The sequence below is a fragment of the Neopelma chrysocephalum genome, unplaced genomic scaffold (genome assembly GCF_003984885.1).
Source record: "Neopelma chrysocephalum unplaced genomic scaffold, ASM398488v2 Primary Assembly neopelma1_96814, whole genome shotgun sequence".
NCBI classification, from domain to species: Eukaryota; Metazoa; Chordata; class Aves; order Passeriformes; family Pipridae; genus Neopelma; species Neopelma chrysocephalum.
Genome location: NW_020925458.1, coordinates 1677835 through 1698796, shown reverse-complemented (window position 1 = coordinate 1698796; position 20962 = coordinate 1677835). Strand labels below are relative to the sequence as shown.

General features: G+C 35.7%; 1 protein-coding gene across 6 annotated transcripts in view; it reads right to left on the bottom strand.

Moving 5' to 3' along the window:
- Window positions 1-20962, bottom strand: part of JAK2 (Janus kinase 2) — an 85881-nt gene that overhangs the window by 42011 nt on the left and 22908 nt on the right. For 4 of the 6 annotated variants that reach the window (XM_027709567.1, XM_027709571.1, XM_027709574.1 and 1 more), the window contains 3 exons: window positions 8162-8307; window positions 6991-7097; window positions 3649-3899 (listed from right to left, as the gene is read on the bottom strand). In XM_027709567.1, coding sequence (XP_027565368.1) covers window positions 3649-3868 — 220 coding nt within the window. In that variant the 5' untranslated portion in view covers window positions 3869-3899; window positions 6991-7097; window positions 8162-8307. Of the gene's footprint in view, window positions 1-3648; window positions 3900-4166; window positions 4227-6990; window positions 7098-8161; window positions 8308-19702; window positions 19777-20962 lie in introns of those variants that run through there. The other 2 variants (XM_027709568.1, XM_027709573.1) reach the window with 2 other exon arrangements.

Sequence of the window (20962 nt, the reverse complement as noted above, 5' to 3'; positions counted from 1 at the left end):
ATCATCCTTTACAGACTGTCAAGTACATCATACGGAAGACTACAAAACAGCGTAAGCTCATTAGTCAAACTTCTATTTCAAGCCTTAAAAAAATGATTTGCATAGTAGTTTGATCTTTTCCTCATTATGATTTTAGAGTTTCACATCCAGACAAGTCACACTACTTCATTTACCCTGAAGCAGCTAAAGAAATACAGTTTTTCTAATACTTCCTCCTTTATTGGCAGTAGGCACTCTTTCTCCCATACAGTATGTTTTCATGAAGTAATGTCCTTCTTTAAAGAAAAAATAAAAACATAAAGCCTAAATCACAACAAGCCATGACACCACTATGAAATGTGAAAGCCAAGCATAGTCTATAGTAGATATAGTTTCATGAAACTGTCATTTCAAGCATGTAAGTCATTAGACATATACAGATAAAAGCAATTAGTTGAATGATTAAAAACAATTAAAAAAACCTCAAATTTTCAAAGTCTAATATGAATATTAGTCAGTTTTCACACACAACTGGAAGTAAACTCTTTAAAACTTAGGAAGCTCCGCACATACCAGACGGAAATTTGCTTGCCTTTTCTTACATAAAAATAATATCTTCCTTCCATCTTTCATACAAACCAGAGGCTTACTGAACTCTGACATCACATTTGATGTCACTATCCTGTCAACAAAATGCTTTCTGAATAGTAAATCAAAGCATGCATTTCCTTTCCTAGCAAAATAGAATTGCCCAGAGTTCTGCTTAATTCATTCCTCACCTACGGTGGGGGAGCTGCAGGTGGCAGCATGTTCTGTGTGGATATTCAGGAAATGTAAAGGAAAAAAAAAAGCCAAACTAAATCAAACAACAACAACAAAAAAGACAAACTCAAAGCAAAACAAAAACACCAAACCAAAAAACTCTAACCAAAAAAAACAACCCCCCCAATGATTAATTAAAATGAATGGTAACTCTGAGCCATGTGAACTCAGAGTCATGTGAATTCTGGAAATTCAGCACATTAGGGAAAATCTGCTTAAAATTCCCTTGTTAGCAGCAAGACATCTCTTCTGAAGCATACAAGCAAAGAGGTCATCACAATCATCACATTATGCAACACAGTTGCTCTCTTGAAAATGTTTAATTGACTGCAAATGCTGTCAGCATTTAGTCACATTAAAAGTTTTGAAATAATGCTTTTACTTTAGTATAATTAAAAATTCTCTGCAATGTTATGGTTTTCCAAGAGACACCACCATTTTTCTTGGAAAGTACTATGAAATTTCCAATTTACTTGCAAATCAGATGAGTGAGAATTAAAAGGTTCCTAGCTAGGAGTTTCAGGATATCAACATCAAAAAAACCAAAACCAAACCAACAAACACAGAAGCCAACAGAAGCCATCAAATTCAAAGTCTTTTGTTAACTGCTAGCTGCCCAAAACTCAGCTAAAACCTGTCAGGATTGCAAAACTCATTCTGTCTTGGGATTCTAGTTCTATTAAAAAGGTAAGATTCCAGAGTTTAATGATCCTAACAGAAAGGGATGAGGATTTGAGAATAAAAGCCTGTCAGACAGTAAATAAAGTCAAACACATCCTACAGAAATTTAGGATTCTTATACACTTAGGGACAAGCCATGAGAGAAACGTAAGATGATAAACAAGATTATACTCCCGGCTGACTTTGTCGAAACATTTTTCAGTGAGCTGTTCAAATGTTCTTGTGAGATTTAAAGTGACTATCTCTGCTTACCTTGCTACTACTGTATTAAGATTTTCAAGAACATGGCATAAATTTATTTGGCTAATACCAAAGCAATGCTTTGCTTCTAATTATAACTGTTTTAATCATGATTTACAAACTCACTTATCTAGTGTTGTATAAAAATATCTACACCTTGTTAACCTGAATACAGCAAAAATCTGGATTATACATACAAGTGATGCACACATTTTTTACTCATATTTTTCAGCCAATGGAATAAACAAACAAATTGTTAGTTTGAATATTAAAAGAAAATTATTTTTCCATGCAATACTCATCTTCTGTATAATGTATTATTCTGGTAAGTTATAGTGTACAGTCCAAAGTTGTTCAGTTTTTAAAATTACTTTATCTAATGATAAATACTCTGTCTTAAAAGACACTGGAAAGTATCTGATTGCAGAATTATTGATACAGCATAGTAACACATGCAGTATATAAATCAACTAACTTTCTTTCTGTATGCAAAAAATGCATTCAAGATTCAAATTCAGACTTCAAATGTTTCCAGTAGTCTGTATCTGATTTACCTAAAACACAACAAAACTCAATTCATGCTATTTTCAATTACACATGCTAATTTTTAAACACAGATTTCTAGGTTTTGTTTATAACTCACACTTTGAATAAAAGAAAAATTATGAACAAAGTTTACAGCTTTTCTGCAAACAATCACATTTATTTATTTTGTAAAGTATAACATTAAGTTTACATTATCATTCTCTTGCACCAGCTCTGGTGGCTTTCTTGAATCATTACTTCTACTTTTGTTCAAATGGCCTTGACTGCCTGACACTTCTATAAACTGATTGTAAAGACATTAAAAAACAGCTTAAAAGAGAAATTCCATTTAAGATTATTTGAGAGAGATCAGAAAAAATCAAAAGGTTTAAGATCATGATTTGAGAAAACAAGTCTTTGATTCTGAATTTAGAAGACACATACAATGATTCTGTAACCTCTAGAACAATTTCTCCTTCATATTTCATTTTTACCATCATTTGGTTCCTCTAATACCACTTTGTCCCTCAGGCTGAGAGTAAGGACTTTTATTTGTTTTGGTGTGACATTTATAATTTTTTACACAGCATTTAACATACCAGCTAACATACAAGAACTGAACCACGACTGACCAGTCAATATAAAATTAATTTCAAGACACTTCATTTATTCTTGTGTTTCTACTTGGAAAATATGATATTCAGTTTCATGTTCAGGCAGTTTTCTGTAAAAAAAATATAAACTACAAAAGTTTCACACATTACATTTTTCAAAAAATTGATTTTTAAATAAAATGTTTTTAAAAAGGTTGAGCTCTTGCATGCATGCATCAAACTGGCATGCAATTACAGAATAACATTTTGACAGACTAATATTTATATTAGCCAATATATGCCAAATACAACAGGTGTTAAAATACACTACCCTGCTATTTACATACTTTATTTCCTAAATGATTACGAAAAGCAGTAACGACAAAGACAAGAACTCATGTTATATCTAACAGAACAGTTACCATCTGCAAAGTAATTAAGCATGTATAATACACAACACATGCATTACTTCCAGGACCAATCTGTTTTGCAGGGTTGCATCAGAAAGTAATTTCCAGGCTCCTGCAGTGATTTAACTATCCGAACTATATCTCAGCCCAATGAAGGAAGACTTCCAGGCAAAGGACAGGGATAAATACCCTTAAATTATTTGATAAAGGATGGCAGTCTCCTAATTCAGTTTCATAACTGTTCTAATGGGAACAGTTTTACAGCCTGGTGCTAATTACTTCTGAAAGAACAGCGAAATTAGCCTTTTGATTCAAATGCCACCATTTTCATGAGCTCTGGATTGTTAAAAACTTGAGTTTCACCAATTCATTAGGTAAACTGGTATGCATATACTTACCACAGGCTTTACAGGCAACAGCACAAAGCTCTTCTGCAACATATTCTCCAGCTGGAAATTGAAGGCAATCTTCTCCTGTCTTCCCAGGAGAATGATAAAGGTACACTTGAAGCAGTGGTTCTGTCTGCCTGGGTGCACTGGTATTCCCATGGATGTCACCATTCTGGTGGACAGAAGCAGTTGCTGTGCTTTCCATATTTGTCATTGTAAGACAAGCCATAGTTCGTTTTGGTTCTGTTCAAAGCATTTGCCTACGAGAAATGTAAGAAGTACTTCTTGACTAACTGTACTTAGTTTTATTTGTAATACTCCTATTTCATGACAGTACTGTTCTGACACAGGAAAAACATTAACTCCTGTTAATGAGACCTGAGAATTAACACCTGAGAATGACTTAGGTCATTTACTAAAAGCTAAGTTTCTCTTTGATTTACTATATAGCCCTAGATGAAGAGTAACAGACATTATTACAGGAGAAAACAAAATATTAATTGGGAGTCCAACTAGAGAATTATTATCTCTCACTGGATTTTAGACAGTGTGTGCTCATCTGTCCAATTAAAACATGCTAGTTAAACCTGAAAGGCAAAAGAAGCCCTTTAATGACATCTGTACAGCTCATTATACTCCCAGTTTAAACATAACTATTGCACTGAGAACTTAAAAGATAAAACAGCTAGCTGGCACTGATGCAGAGAAGGGTAGGAATAGTGCCCTTCATGTGAGTTTTACTCTTAAGCTGGCATTTAAAAGAAAACGTGTTGAGATGAGAATTTAAGTAAGCAGACTTGGTTTGTACCTATGGGGGGACTTCCAAGACCACCTCCTTTCAGAATAATCATTTAAGTCTATTCTTAAGGAACTCAAGCTAACAATCCTCTCTGTTAAATGTAATCAAAGAGAAGAAGACACTAATAATTCAACATATAACCACAAGTATATTTGATAATGAAAAGTTTAAAAAAGAGATTGGACACCATATTCTAAAAGCCAGTTAAAGAATGTCTTTGCTTTTCTGTGACTCCATCACAATTTCATCAGTATAATCTGCGCTTATCATAAAAACTTTGATCACAGTCTATAAGGTTTGCTTTTATTAAAACTGATTCCAAGTAACTACTACATGGAATTCTGCATTTCATATTTTGAAAATGCAGAATAGGTCTAAACAAGACATCAGTCATAAAGACTTGATTTTTTAGACTTTTAGAATCACAAAATGGTTTGGGCCACAGTAAGGTCTCCCTGAGGCCTTCTCTTTGGGCTGAATAACCTCAACTCTCTCAGCCTTTCCTCATGGAAGGAGGGTCAGCCCTCTGATCATTTTTGTGGCCTTCTCTGGACTTGCTCCACTCTGGTCCATGTTTTTCCTATGCTACGACCCCCAGAGTTGAAAGCAGGACTCCAAGTGCAGACTCACAAGAGCAGAGCATAGGAGAGGAGGAGAATCACATCCCTTGACCTGATGGTCATGGGTTTTTTTATGCCGCGAGTGCACACTGCCAGCTCATGTCTCGCTTTTCATCTATCAGGATCCCCAACTCCTTATCCACAGGGCTGCTCTCAATCCATTCATTCCCCAGCCCGTACTGATACTGGAGATTGCCTCAACCCAGGTGTAGGAGCAGGTGCTCTTTGCCTTGTTAGACTTCATGAGGTTCCCAAAAGCCCACTTCTCAAGCCTGCCAAGGTTCCTGTGGATGGTACCTTCCCTCAAGCCCATCAGCTGCAATAGTCAGCTTGGTATCTTTCCCAAACTTGCTAAGGGTGCATATGTCACTGACAAAGAACACTGAACAGTTAATAAAGATATTGAACTTGAAAATGCTACTATTTAACTCAAAAATATGTTTATTGTTTTGCATAGGTAGATGGGAGTGACATTCTTAAAATGCAACTTTCAACAGCTTTTGTTTATACTGAATTGTGTTGCTTTATCATAAAAGAGCTGTTTCGAACATGATGATTTTTTTTTTTAATTATTTGCTGCTCCTAACTACAATTACGTAGGAAAGGATGAGTGCATGACTATACGTTTATGTGGGCTAAAGATGACGTGTGCTACAGAAATCAACAGTCATAACGGCAGGGAAAAAAAGGCTAAATACCTTAAAAAAGAAAAACATCAACTTCATGAGTTATGTGATAGAACACATACAGAGGATAAAGCTATTTTACCATGAGGGTAATTCTGGGGGAAGGAAAAAAGAAAAAAAGACACCCTCACCAAAAGAAACATGCAGCATTTTACTTCCAAAACTAAGCAACAAAAAGAGACAGTGTATCATAAACATACAAATCTTAAAGTCTAGATGCAAATGCCATTCCCTACATTCCTTAGGCCCTGATCTAGGGAAGATATGGATTCCCTGTGCTGCGTTTATAGTCAGCCACCCTTAAATGAAAAGATTTGTGTTTTTAGCTCCAAAGGTAGCACATGTAACAAGGAAGTATTGAATTAAGGAAAAAAATGTATCTCCCTTGACTCACCAGAGAATTCTTGGTTTTTAGAAGAAAATAACCACCACATCTCTAAAAACATAATATTTAAAAGACTTCTCACTACTTCTGCCAAAAATATGAAAGATGTAATGATTGTGATCTACTACTTGCTTTTACAAAATATTCACAGCTTTTATCTCCAGAGGAATTCTTTAATTACTACAGAAGTTTCCCTCAAATATTCCAATATTAACCTGCTGTTGATATGAACCTTCACCTGAATTGACAGATCCCTTCATCTTAATTTGTTGGTATTATGTCTAACCAACACTGAATGGAAATATTGTTGGTACACCTAACTAAAAACCTGGCCAATTTCAGAAGTGAACTAAACAGAGAGGCTTGTGCCTCGCTCTTCTTCATAAAGTTTGCGTATTTACAAACATACTTTTCCTTTCAAAAAAACCTTATAATTCCCCCCTTCTATATTAAAAAACTCAATAAACCACAAAGGGAACCTTGCTTAATCACACCTAAGAATGAGAAATACCAATAAAATGTGGTAAAAAATGCAAAGTAAAGACTGTAACAGAGTACTCCACTCAGTTCTTTTTGTTGCACTAATTTCAAAGGTTCTATGTAACTATGCGAAAAAATCTCGAGAGATACTATTTGTACAATTGCATCACCACTTCAAATTAAATAATTTTCAAGTTTCAAATTTGTCTTTTATATCCAAGTGCAGACAAAAGAGGTGAAAGCAAGAAATATTCCTACATCAGTTTATTTGCTGAAAAATAGAAAGCACATTTTCTTGGCCTCTATCTCATACATATAACAATCAGTTATGTGGACAGGGCCCTATGTGCAAAGTAACTGAAACACATGGTCAGCACTCACCAATGGTGTGAAAAACAAAAGAAAACTGCTTTCACGTGTATTTCTCAGCAAACAAGTCTCCAGTTGAACACAGTTAGTCTTCCCTGCTTTGCTCCATCCAGATATCCCTGTATTAGCACAACAGAACCATTAAACATGGCAAAAAAATTAATTGCTGTTGATCCAGAATATTTAAAATATGACCTAGTCTTCTGACTATTGTAAAAGTTGAGGGACTTGAGACTAAACATACCGGGAGACACTAATGTACCTGTTTGCAGAACACCTTTGAGTATTATTTTCTGGGGTATACAGATTTGTTATCATACTGTAATTCAAAAGAATTTCTGTGTTTGGGTAAAGAATGTAAATGTAAACAATCCTCACAGCTGAATAAAAAGGATTTAATATATCCAGAATGGGTCTTTTGTAGATAAGTTACTAAGCCCCACAAAGGTATTTGTTTTCCAAAAAGTACCAAGTCCACACACATCTTAAAGTGGATGTTTGACATAATCAAGAAGTGAAAAAGAAAAATGGCCTATCCAATTATCCATATAACAAGAATGGGTTACAGAATCAGGGATATAAAGGTCTTGTTTTGGAGATCAAAGCTACTAAGTATAAAAGATCTGATTCTGGCACTGATGAACAGATGATTTGAACCAACAGGATTATTTTAATATTCCTAATCTGGTTAATATTTCAAGCCACAGCTTCTACAGGATAAGATTAATCATTTCCCATATTGCTCTAACCATGATCACCAGCATCTACAATGTAAGCTGTTTACATACACTCTGTTGCTGTCTGTACCTCCAATGCACCTGACAATAATTTTTACCAGGTACCCCGGGCTGCACTAATTCATATGGTTCTTTGTAAACTGACCAGCAAGAAATTAATTAAGGAGACTGAAAACCATGACTTATGGAAGAAATTTCACTAATATGTGGATGACATACAAAAGTTTCACAATTTAATAATATGCAGCATTCACTGCCCCATTCAGAATATTTTTTCAATTTAGGTGGGGTCTTTTGTTGTTTTAGTTTTCGTGTTTGTTTGGGGGTTTTTTTGAGGCAGGAGGAGGGTGTTTTAGGGAAATCTTCAGGGCTAGGATAATTAGCCTTCAGAGGTTCAAAGATGAGTGCGTTCTCTCACTATAGATAAATTTCCAGCAGTTAATTACCTTTTTATCACTAGAGAAATCTCTGTATTAAACATGGGAGTGATGAAGCCCTTTAAATAAGCATGTCACAAGCCACTCACTCACTGCTGAAATCCACAGAAAGTCAGACAAAGCAGGCACATAAGCAGTGGTGGAACATAATGTACCTGCAATAAAAACAGAATATAAAAAAAAGGTTAATGGCTGTAAGCAATATATAATGCATCATTACTGAAGAATTCAAATCTGTGTTTAGATACAGATAATGATCCACTCCTATTTTATTTGCCCAAATTCCTGTCTGACAAGAACTTTTTAAATTTAGGCTTTTTTAAATACACAGTAAAAAAAAAAAAATCTAAAAATACATTTTTGGTACTGAGACTGCTGCTCAGTTCTAGCAAGAAAGTGCTGTGTAAATCAGAAACCTGATCATATACGTATTTACCAATCTTTTTTGCTCTAATCATGTCTTTCTTTTCTGTGAATACAGCATCAGTTTAAGAAACTATAGATGGCATTACATGAAGCAAATAGAAATGAAAAAGGAAAAGTAACCACAAAAAGAGACATGGTATGTTCACTTCACGTAGTAGTGCTCCCTTTAACCAGAACAATTAATTCTGTTTGAAAACCGACAGCAAGTACTCATTTCAATGCATATGGAAGTTAAAACCAACTGTTGTTGCAGGAAGGACAAGGGCACGCCCACCCTTGCTCTCTTTGCACAACATTTCTGTGGTTGCAGGAAACTCCATTTGAAAGCTCTTAAGTACAACAGCAGCTTCCTGCAGCAATGAAAAAAGAAAAATTCCCTTTGTAATCCTCCCAGATAAGGAAGGGCCTGACAGAGAGGCAAAAATTCATTTTAAAACTGAATAAAGGGGGAAAAATACAATGGAAGTTCAAAGGAGGCAGAATTCAGAATAGGAGAACTCTGCAAGTTTTGTGTTTGATGACTCTTCAGACAGGTATTTCCCTGAACAGGAGTGAAGACATACAGCTTCCTCAGTGCTATTTGTTGTGTCTACTGAGTCTATCACAAATATCACACACTCTCCCCGTCCCCCCCAAAAAAGAACCCATTTCAATGAGCAGTAAACTCAGCTTCTTTCCCCACACAATTCAGAGTGAATGGCAATGATTAGTGTTTCTCCCCTTGCAATACTAGCTTTAGAGATAAGAAGTTTTGCCTTTCTTGGACAGCTGTGTATTTCGTATGCACCTCCAGGTGCTTCAGATCATACCAGGATCTGATCCAAAGTCCTGTACAGTCAATGCAAGTTTTCCAGACCTGTGCTGAAGTGCCAGAAGGAGAGAGGGAGGGTTGTTTGGGGCTGAGCCGACTATCACTGACCTACTGAGCACATATTCCACACACACTGATCTGAGAGCACCGGCTTCAAACGAAGGAGAGAACCACCACCTGTTCATGCAGGTTTCAGATCAAGAGGCACTGTGAGTATTCTAAATTATTTTCTATTTTAAAAGTACTGTTCCATGCTCAGAACTACCTTGCATTCACAATTCCCATTCAGGCTTCTTACTTTGAGAAAAACTGCATGAATGCTTACCTGTGTTTAACTACATAGTTTTTCCACAAGCCCGGTAGAATAAGGGTTGCAACATTTTGAATAAGCTCAGTGATACCGCAGTTTGCATTTCAAATGCAAAAAATTGATAAAGCAGCCTAATATCAAGTCTATTCTTCATATGACAAACAAAAATGATTGCTTGCTTATGAAAGAGCAGCCTATAGCTCTGGACAAGAAGCATGGAAACTCAGAGATGAAAACCACCATGAACCTGTTCAGCTTGGAGGTTATAGTAAAATATTTCTCTCTTTCTCTCCTCCTTTTTTTTTTTTTTAAGAGAGAATCAACTTTTTCTTCAGCACACACGTAAAGAAATACTCATTTACAGGATCTGCATTAAGGCCTTATAAAACTATTCAGTTCACATACTTTCAGGCTGAATAAGTCTCATCTGACACAACTTATTCTTTCAGCAGCAGAGTTGCTGTAGCAATCTCACAGTGCACCATCTTGCCAATGACCTAGGTCTCCCATTTCCTCTTTCCCTCTGATTTATTCAAGTCTACACCAGCTTACATTTCTGGCAGCTGCAAGGATTTAAATGCCAATTTAAAAATTAACTTAAGACTCTAATGAAACTCTGTCAAAATACATTAGTCCATCATCTCCAAGTTGACACTCTCTGCAAAGAACACAATACAGAATTTGTTATGCAGATGAGATTCTACAATCTGAAACAGTCACTTTTCAGCAAGCCACCAGAACTGCTATAAACACAATTAGTGTTTGTGCCTATGTCACCAACTACTCCATTTACCAGAGAGAGAAGAAAGATTAAAAAGTATTTTCCATTGACAAGTACAGTCTTGAAGATACAGGCTGTCTCCCAACAACTCAATATGTTTACTGCCAGTAAACTGAAAATGACAGCCATGTGCACACCTTCCATCTGCTTATACACCAATTTTTCTTTCAAGGAGTTTGACTGAACATTGCAAACATCAATCATGAAAGCCTTCCCAAGTAATGGTGGGTAGGTGTTTAAGACTGTAGCAAAGTATCACAGAAAGTGCTAACAGGTCTTACATTAGTCAGTAGTGGTAGAACATCACTAGGTTCCAAAGACTAAGTGTCTTGCTACAAGACCACCAAAATAAAGTTTTTACCTCTAGACCCAAACTTAGACTAAGAAAAAAAGTCAGTAGTTTTCCTGCTTGCAGTTGTTTTGGCTAGTGCATTTGTTTTATATTTAATATGTATACTTAATTTTTAATTACAGTCTTCACAGTTCGGTTAAATACACAAACACAACTAAACTTTCCCATAACATGTACTCAGCATGGTTTGTTATTCTTCTAGAACTTTAAAATTTTAAAAATATAACAACAGCATTTATGTTCTGCATACAACATGTAGTATCCTTGCTTATCTGAGTCTGATATGCTTTGCATATGCAGGTTTGTTGGGTTTCTTTAAAAACAAAAGTATACTAGATTCAATGAACCAAATTCATAGGCTACTCTGTCAGGCAATATAGTATTGTATTTTTAAAACATCAGCTTGTACAGAAATGTCAGTTTATTTAATGGACCAACAAGAGGTTATGAAGTGCTTGTTCAGTCAAAACATGGTACAGAATTTCACAAAAAATTCACAGCAAGAGACTCACATATTTCCAACACATATTAATAAGAAAACAATCTCCTGACTAACTTTATCAAAGTATTCAACAATACTTTTAAAATACTAAGCAATCTGGAAAATTTGAAAACCTTTTTCCATTGCTTAGATAACAGGTGCCAAGTTCACACATAAAGTTAATCTGTGCTTCTAGTGCATCATCTTCTGCATTAAAACTCTGTTGTCTTTTCCCAGGTTATATTCATTCTGATTTTTAAAACAACTTCCACAAAAATATAAAATATCATCTTAAAGCATATTCAAATATGTTTTGTGGATAAGCACGACTTCAGTTTTCATGGTCTTTTTTCTAATACGCTCTGCCTATTGTTGCCCTGCCATGAGGTAAAGTCACACAAGAAAACAACTGCTCATACAAGAAACAATTGCAAAAAGTTAAGTAACTCCAAAGGAAATTTCCTGTATTATCAGCTGTATATTGATATTACACAAGATTTTTTTAATATATCAAAATTTTATGCACATGGTAGCAAGCAAATAGAGAAGGAAGATGACAGACTAACAGATCAATGGCAAAACACACTAAAAAAAAGTGGAGAAGCAAAGATAACATTTGCTTACAGTTTTCTCTTGGCAAACCACTACTTGTATCTGCAATTCAGCAACAGTCCATGAACTTTTGCATGAGGAAAGAGTAATGATCCTGGCCTGGGGCGCTTGCATGACACACAGGGACTAACTGGATAGAAGCTGTTAATATGAGGATTTTAATCTTTCAATCCTGATTAGAATTTTAAAAATTTTGATTTCCAAGTTCTTCACAACAGAACCAAGTCAATGCTCTAGCTTATTGCAGCAGGAAGAAAACTATCTGTGGCTGCTGTCGGAAAAACAGAATGAGCAACACATGGTAGAAGCCTCAGCACCACAATAATCTGCCGAGTAGGTGAGCTATCAAGAAAGTAACCAAATCAAATACCTGCCCACAAGCAACAGCTCTGCTTATGTTCCATCATAACTTTGGCAAAAATTGGTCCATATCTGCAAAAAATTTCACTTTCACCATGCTGATAAATATCAGCAAAAGACTATTTCATCAGAAAATTTCCAAGCAATTCAAAAGCTTGCCCAATCATTTTGGCACAGATTATGTCCCAAGACAGTGGCATCTGAGGATCCTCAATTCATTCAGGGCCACCATTATCTGCACAGCTTTATGTGCACAGAAGACACAGAAAAAGTAACCATAATGGGTCAGAAAGACCTTTTGCATGAAGCATGTGAAAAATGTCACCAAGTCACTATTATTCCCTTACGCATCTCTCAAATTCTTCTAAAGTCATGCAATAAAAGATGACAACAGCAAAATTAGGACTAAGTGATATTTTCACAAGTATGCCACAACATACTAGACTTCGTTTTGTTAACTGTACTGAATTCAGCTTAATAGCTCAGACCATGAAATATGTGTTAATTAGTGGTGCATAGGTCTTCCTTAATTGATCTTTTGATTTCTTTCAGAAAGACATAAAATAGGAATTGCGAATGCTCCTGTGTGCACGGAGCAAATTAGTTCAAAGTAGAAAGGAAGATTCCTTGCCACTAGTCTCATTCTGTGGCTTTTGTTTTTAAAAAAAATAGCAAACCACTGTCCTATACTGAACAACTAAAGCACTTGTTTCTATGTAAAAATGACTACCAGTGCATTTCCAAAAAATCAGGAGACAATAAAAAAAGGTTAAACAAAAAAATAACATTTCAACGTGGAAAAAAATATTCTGACACCACTGAAACAGAAAAAAAGTATTTTTTCTATTAAAAAGCATTTTTGTTAAAAATACCAGCTAGGTAAAAACCCTCTAATGACCTCTAGAGAATACTTAAGACAGTTACAGCTACACTCACAAGTTAAAACAAATATTGAAAGTCCAAACAAAACAAAAAAGTACAACAGCAACAGCAGTGAAGTTGTCTGTCAAATTACTTGACTTTCTTAAACATTGCAAGATTGAAACAGTGGGGAAGTAATGCTGGAAAACACTTTTGAAGGAAGAAAGCTATTCTTTTCCAAATGCAATTCGCATAATTGAAGAGCGATTTGTCAAAACATGAACCAACACTTGTTGCTACAATTCTGCAGGGCCAAAGAATAGCATAAACAGTTGCAAAACAGATGCCAGTTTATCAGCGTGGCCCAGCAGACATCAGCTGTATCACAAATATTTCGAAACTGTTACTCTTCTCTCAGCCTTCTGTCCTTTCTCCTGTGGCAGGCAGGGATTTCTCAGTTAAATGTCAATTCTCAACAGCTTAACTATGGAAGAAAGAGAACAGCAAAGACCCACTACTTGCTGTAGTGTGGTACCTCTGAAGGATGTCAGACCTTTGACAAAGTTTTTTATCCTCTCCAACTACAGATGTGATCTGGAGTTCTGAGCCTATAAAAAAGATACCTTCTAGGCAAATAACAATGCAATAGTTTCATCAATTAGAGTTATATACTGGAATAAAATACAAGGTTCTCTTCCTTCACAAAAGGTAAAGGATTTCTCCCAGCAAACATTTCTGGGAGGAAAACCAGTCATAACTCTTTCCAGCTGCCATTGGCTGTTTGGATAAATCGCCCAGCTTGCATTTGTTCAGGAAGCTTTTACCTGGATTTTAAAAATTTAAACTCTTTTGGATTTTCCTCCTGAATTCCACTGTCTCTCTTTTCTTGCACTCTTATCTCACTTTCCCAGTCTGGCAACTTCCCTCCTCAGAGCTTGGTAAAACTACTGCAGTAACTGTCAAATGTGTTTACACTGTGCAGACACTCAAGAGGACTGAAGAGCTAGAATTTTACTGTAAAACAGCAGCAGAAGATTATGGGGCAGGGTGAAAGGGCAGAAAGTCTCCTGTAGGCAAGTAGCAGGTACACAAAAGGAGGAAGGGACAACATAAAGACAAGAAGTATCAAAAAAATGTTTAAAAACCTCCTTTCTTCTTCATGGTTTAAGTGACTTTCATTTTATGGCTCTTCTCTTCCAACACAGATTGAATATAGCAACATAAAAAAAAAAAACGAAACAAAAACATTAAACAAAAGAAGTGGGGAATGAATGATGTATAGAAAGATCCTGATTACTAGCCAAGTATTAGAACTGCTTAAGAAAAAACTGCTACTCAAACCTCAAAGACAGATTAAGGAAATTTGCAGTCACTGTGAGAAATAATTGCACAGAATGGTATCACTATGCCTCTTTATTCTATTGTTCTAGATGAAAAGGCATCTCCAGTTTCAACCATGACTGAAACTACTACTCTTTGCTAAACTTCTAAATATCTACCTTTAGAGACTAAAAGTACACTTTTACACTTTGCGATACAGGGTAAAGTATCATGGAGAATATAATGACAACCCCAACCAGCTCGTCTGTCTACAAAAAGAAAAAAAGATCTACTATGTTCTTCACCCACTTTTGTGGGTTCTTTGGTTTCTTTCCTCTCCAAGTTTTCACCACCTGACAGAAGCAAAGGATAAAGTAGTCTTGGACAAGAAAATTGCATAATATGCTGCATGATAAAACACACATGATCTTGTTTCCTGTAACTTTTTTTCTGTGAAAAATATGGGGAAGAGCAAGTCTAGTAAATCTGAGACAGAGCCATGAAAAATGGGAAAACATCCGGATGAAGGAAGTCTTCTACCCCAGCTTTTACACTATCTGAGGAGAATCTGAAAACATGTGCCTCAACAAATTAGCTCTTTGCAGAAATAACTGTTAGCATGTAAACAGGATAACATCTAAGTCAGAGTGAATCAGCAAACTCTTCTGAACAGCCAAGAGCAGTAGATGTCAGTGTCTCCTCTGGACTCTCCAGAAATACTTTCTTCATCCTTCAGCCTACCCTGCTTTTTCAAGGTATCTTCAGTTTAGAAACTGTATAATCAAAAGGTCAGATCTGATGCATATTTTGTGTACAAATTCCCTCCTTATGGTGCAGGGTTTTCTAGGGGATTTTGGTGTCATTCCCCTCCTTCCTTCTTGCCTTTGGAAAAGTGCTTAAGGTTTTGTAGAGGAAACCTAGCTCTTTACAATCACACATCAGTTACAGGAACCTGGAACACTATTATTATTTACAAGTGCTTAACTTTGAATTACCTTTGTTTGTAGAAAATGTAATTCTATACAATGTAATCTCTGTAAAATGTCTTACATATTTATCTAAGTTTTCTTTGGTAGAAGAAGCTTATGCAGAAGCAGCTAAAAAACTGTGTGAGATTAGAGCCTGAAGCTCTAATCCAGCTAATAAAAAAACTACCTTAAAAAATACCACCACCCCACCACCCCTAAAAAAAAGAACAAAACCCAACCAAACAAAAAGCCAAAAAGCAAAACAAAAGCACTACACCTGCCTCCCTGCTCTACAACTTTCACTTTCTACAGACTCAAAAAGGCTATGAATAGGCATTGTGCACAAACTAAATCACATTTATAAATCCTTATAGAGTCGGGGTATGGTCACATAATGCAATACAACAAAACACAAAAAAGACCCTCTGAGACATACAATCAACAATCTTGTGAGACACTGCCACAGAAACATTTGAAATCAAGTGATTTCCATAAACAAAGGTTTAATTAAATAGTAATACTCTAAAAATCAAGACTATATAAATGCATTCACAAGCCTACAAAATAATGATTTAGAGTTCAATTACAATATATATAAATATTGTGGTTTCTTGTTATTCTTCAGTAGAGAGGTTGAAGCATTTCTACAAAAGGAATACATTCCTTTTCTAAACCCTATGTTAATGCTTCATATTGTTGAATAATTTACAACAGCAATGTTGACGTTTTATCTGTATAATTCAGGAAAATGTACTTGCTTGATAGTTTACTTAATGTTTCCTTAATCATCAATGGCCTGAGAGTTCTCCACTTGTTTCCTATCTGAAATACCAGCCAGCTTTTGCAAAGATACTGCACTACATGCTTTGCCAAGATCATGTTATCTCTATAAACACAGACAGTCAGAAAAAAATGGAGGCCAGAAAACTCAGGGCTCTGAAAGTAAACAAAGGTTCATCAAAAAATATACCACTAGCAGAGATTCTGCAAAACTCCAATAAAAGCGACAAGGAGAAAGAAACTTTTAGTTAAGACAAACATATCTCTACAATGTAACATTTAAAATAGTCTGTGTTCTCTTGTACGTTTTAAAAAACCAAGAGACTTGTGCTTCCCTCCCACACTGAAAAAAAGTCAAATTATCATCATGTGTATTTACAGAACTCTGTTTTGAGTATGATTAAGCATTCAATTGTACACTTTACTTCTAAAGCGAAAGAAAATATTTCAAAGTAGGATAAACTTAGAGCTCTCTATATTCATATTGCTGTTTACCCCAAGTTCTGAGATAAGAATGACACAAAACTTTTTTCATGATTCTTGATACTATATCCTGAAACACCATAAGAAAATTGCAGAACACAAGAGTATGAAAATTGTGCCCCAATAAACTAAAAAGCTCAAGTAGACTCTCTGACATAGATTCAAGAAATAAAAATCATAATGGAAAATTAATTATTTAAATAGGGCATATAATAGCTTTAGAATAAATATCTATTAATATACAACTTTTTTTTTCTCTCTCTCAGAAACAAGAATATCACATTACTGAAACAAACAGTCAAAGAAGTAGATTCTGTATTTCCTGACTTTAAAACATGAAGAATAGATGCACTGTTGCAAAATAGGCTTTAGATAAACCTGTGTTACTGAACTTGGTGGAGGAAGAAAACCAAAATGTTACTAACTGGTCTATGATATATAGAAGATCAGACAAGAAGATACAGTGTTCTTTTCTGGATTTCAAAATGTGCTGTTACAGATTGTGCTATTATCAGTTCCTTTATGAAAAGGCAATATAAAATAAAGATTAAACATTTATAACATAACAGTATTTAACAACTGATAAGTTGTTTATAAAAAAGATACATTACAAAATTTCCACTAGACAAATATTTCACTCTTTTTAAAAGTCTCTCTGATGACAGAAAACTAGAAAAAAACTTAAAACACTCCAGTTTCTCAGTACATAAATCAAATTCCAACATAAGTTTTGCCTCTGAGCCCTGAAGACTAGGGCTTTCACCCACTTTTCAATGTCTTTTTTGTAGTGGGAACTCACTGGAAAGTTCTGCAAAGGTATCCACTCAGTAATGCGAACCAAGACACATTAGTTCTCCCTTCAAGACCCCACTCCAACTCCACAACCACGATGTTTCAGTCTTGCCTAAAAGCGGTAAAGGAATTTGAATCTACCTAAGGTGATCTCTTCGAAATGTAGGATACTATTCTCTAAATAACAGAACAAGAAGGGCTTTTTCCTAGATCAATCTCAGACTTACCAGCCACTTCAGTTTTCTACAGAATTTTTCAGCATATTATGCATACTTATTTGCAGCTTCACCTCAGCTCTGACAAAACAAGAATTTCAGATCTGTCTGCTGGGTTTGGAACAAGCTGTTGCAAAGAAGCACAGACCTCATGAATCATTTCCCAAGGCAAACCAGAATGTGGCTAAAGAAAAGATGACAAAAGCAAGCTATGATCACGATGCAATGAAAAACCGAGCTAGCCTCCCACAAAAAATGCCTGTTAAAGATACTACAGACTCTTTGACATTTTTTATTTCATTGAATACAATCAATTAGATAAGCTGGAGCTAAATCTAGAATACAAGTGCAATACAGTGTATTACAGGCAGGTTTTTCTGTAACTTGCAAAGTATACTGAGTAAGACATCACCATCTGAACTAGGTGCTCTAAGAAATAGGTTTTTGTGCATACATTTTTAGGTACTAGCAAATTGCTGAGACCCACTGAATTGAACTTGAAGTTTAAAACCGATCACAGTCTCTCCGCTCTTTATGCAAGCTTTAAGCTCCTAAACAAACCACAAATCACTGTAAATACTAGTAGTTCTTGGATTTGTTAAATATATATTACAATTAGCTAACAAAATACAATTACTAATTTCTGCTTAGGATTTCAATGTCTGAACGTACCATTCCCGACCAAGCATTCCAGTATCTATAAATGGAGATCCCTCTCCTGCCCATAAGCATTTGCCACATCTACTCATCTACCAGTAAGCAATCTTCTAAATACATCTTTTTTCTTAATTGGTACTTAGTAAAGAGTTTGACCACTAGTACATGCAAGAAACAGTCCATCCACACTTTTACCCAAACTAAACATCATGATTCCTGTCTGCCAATTCATCAAATAATAACTGAATTAAGTTTCCTTTTGTTAAAGCAAATAAGGTCATAGAGCAATTACATCCCTCTGACCGGCATACAGACAAAAAGAAAATGTAAAAAACCATCACCAAATAACAGAAAAAGTCAGACCACGGCCTTAATTTTTTAGATTACTGATAGCATTCTTTAGTATATATTTGTTAACAAACAAAACCCCACAATGCAGCTTTGCTGCAAAAGATAGAGTATGCTTCTGTCAGTGACAAACTCATTGCCATCAGATCATTTCCACTATCCTAGACAATTTGTACCTGTTTGCACAACTCTGCTAATGATGCATAGTAATCTTAATATTTTCAGTTCCTGTTGCACTTCAGTACTAGGGTGCTTTACATAAAACACTGTCACCTTTCCTAAGTACAAGGGTCTAAACCATTTCCCTAAATTCATGCTGTGAAATACTGGTAGCCTAGATATCAACACAATTCTTCGTTTCACAAAATATCTAGTAAAGAAAGATCTATCTCACAATTCCTTTCAAGGAAGGTAAATATTTGAAAAAACTAAGTAAAACGATGAAGGAAATGCTGTTTAACTCTCCAAAGTGCTTAAACAGACAAAAAACCCCCCAATTTTAAAATTCAACCCTTACTATAACACTCCCCAGTGTCTCAGTTTCATGTTTCAGTTGTAGTATATAGAGAAAACCTCAGGGAGGGGAAAGAGAAAGAAACTCTCCTGAACACACAGAGTTCAACACAAAGGTGTGAATAAGAAAGAAATCAAATCATACCACAGGGAAAAAAAGCATTGAGAGAAAGACATAGATGTCATATAACAACATATTTAACACCTCTTGAAGTAACACAACACAGTGATTCTGTAAAGTGTTTAGGACTTCCATTCTCAACTACTCTTTAGCATTCGGTAAAGAGATAATTAGGTAATAAATGTGAGACTCCTGTGAACATCTCTACGAAAGGTTGTGGGTGTACTGTTCAGTACCTAATAGGTGACCAAGATATCCCTCATGCCTGCAACAGAAACCAGACTCTTAGTGACTCTGTGGTACTACTACAGACTTAATGCCCTCTGCACTATTCTGAGCAGTAAATAAAACAAACTCACAGAAAGTCTTTTGTTACTCTGCAATCCCCATTCAGGGCTGATAGGTTCTAAAAGAAGTGAAGTTTATCTCATTTGGCAGATGTTTCCCATCCCCCTGAAAAGTGTTCATAGACAATATCACCATTTAACACTTGACCTCATTAACCTACTGGCATAAGCAGCACACGTCATCATGACCACATCTAAGGATAGTGTGTAAGGTGGGACAGATTCTGCCAGTCACTTCGGACAGACAGCCAGAATTGCAAGAAGGAATACAGCAGACTGTTTTTGAGAAAAGAAGTTAAGGTAGTTAGATGACTATCATAATCGACAAAACATGTTAGAGACCCTCTAAAATCAAAATAACCTAAGAAGTGGTAAAGCATCACAGAGTCTTCCCTTGTGCTTCTTTTTACCAGACACAGGCTTTTGTTGACAGCAAGACAGTGTAATGGAAGGATGCATCCTCTGATGAAGGATACCATCCCACTTGATGTGAAAACTTCCTAAAAACAAATTATTCCCCTCTCAGACTATGTCCTGTTAAGCAATGTATGCATAGCAGTTGAGTCACACTGAAGATCTGAGACCACTTTATACGTTGTACACAGTCTCCACCAGAAAAAAGAAAAAGAGTGGGCAACAAGTGCAATAAGCAAATTACTGAGAAAAAAAAAAGGAGAGAGAGAGAATCAAGAAAAGAAAACAGAATTACACATATCAGAAACTGACAGTTACAGCAGAACGTGAAATCTTCCATAAAAATGTGAGAATCCGCTACTCTAAAACCTGGATGTTGCTAGAATAGTCCTCACTAGGTCAAAAGTACAGATTAATATGCCAAGTCTGAGCCCACACATCTCAAATGACAGCTGCTTTTCCTCTTTCCTTATCCCCATTCCTCCTCCCAACTAAGCTTTTCTAATAAAGAGAAATTCTCTACTCCTCTCTCATCCACAACTGGGTATAGAACCAGGTTTGAATTTTGGCTGAAACGACCTTAGTAACTTGGCATTTAGTCTACCTTGTTTAAACCTAATTAAAAACTAATTTAAGTTGTTTAAAACTAATTAAAAAGTAGTGGATTCGTACGCAGGCATAACCTTAATACACACAGGGTGAAACCAATGATTCTGCATACGCAAATGAAAGAAACGAGCAGGTTGGAACATGCTTGATCTTGGTAGGCACAGGAAAACATGTAGTAACTAGTGAACATGAGCAAAAATGTGGATGCCACTTGATTCCTAGAAAAATCCAAAAAGAGGAAGCAAATGA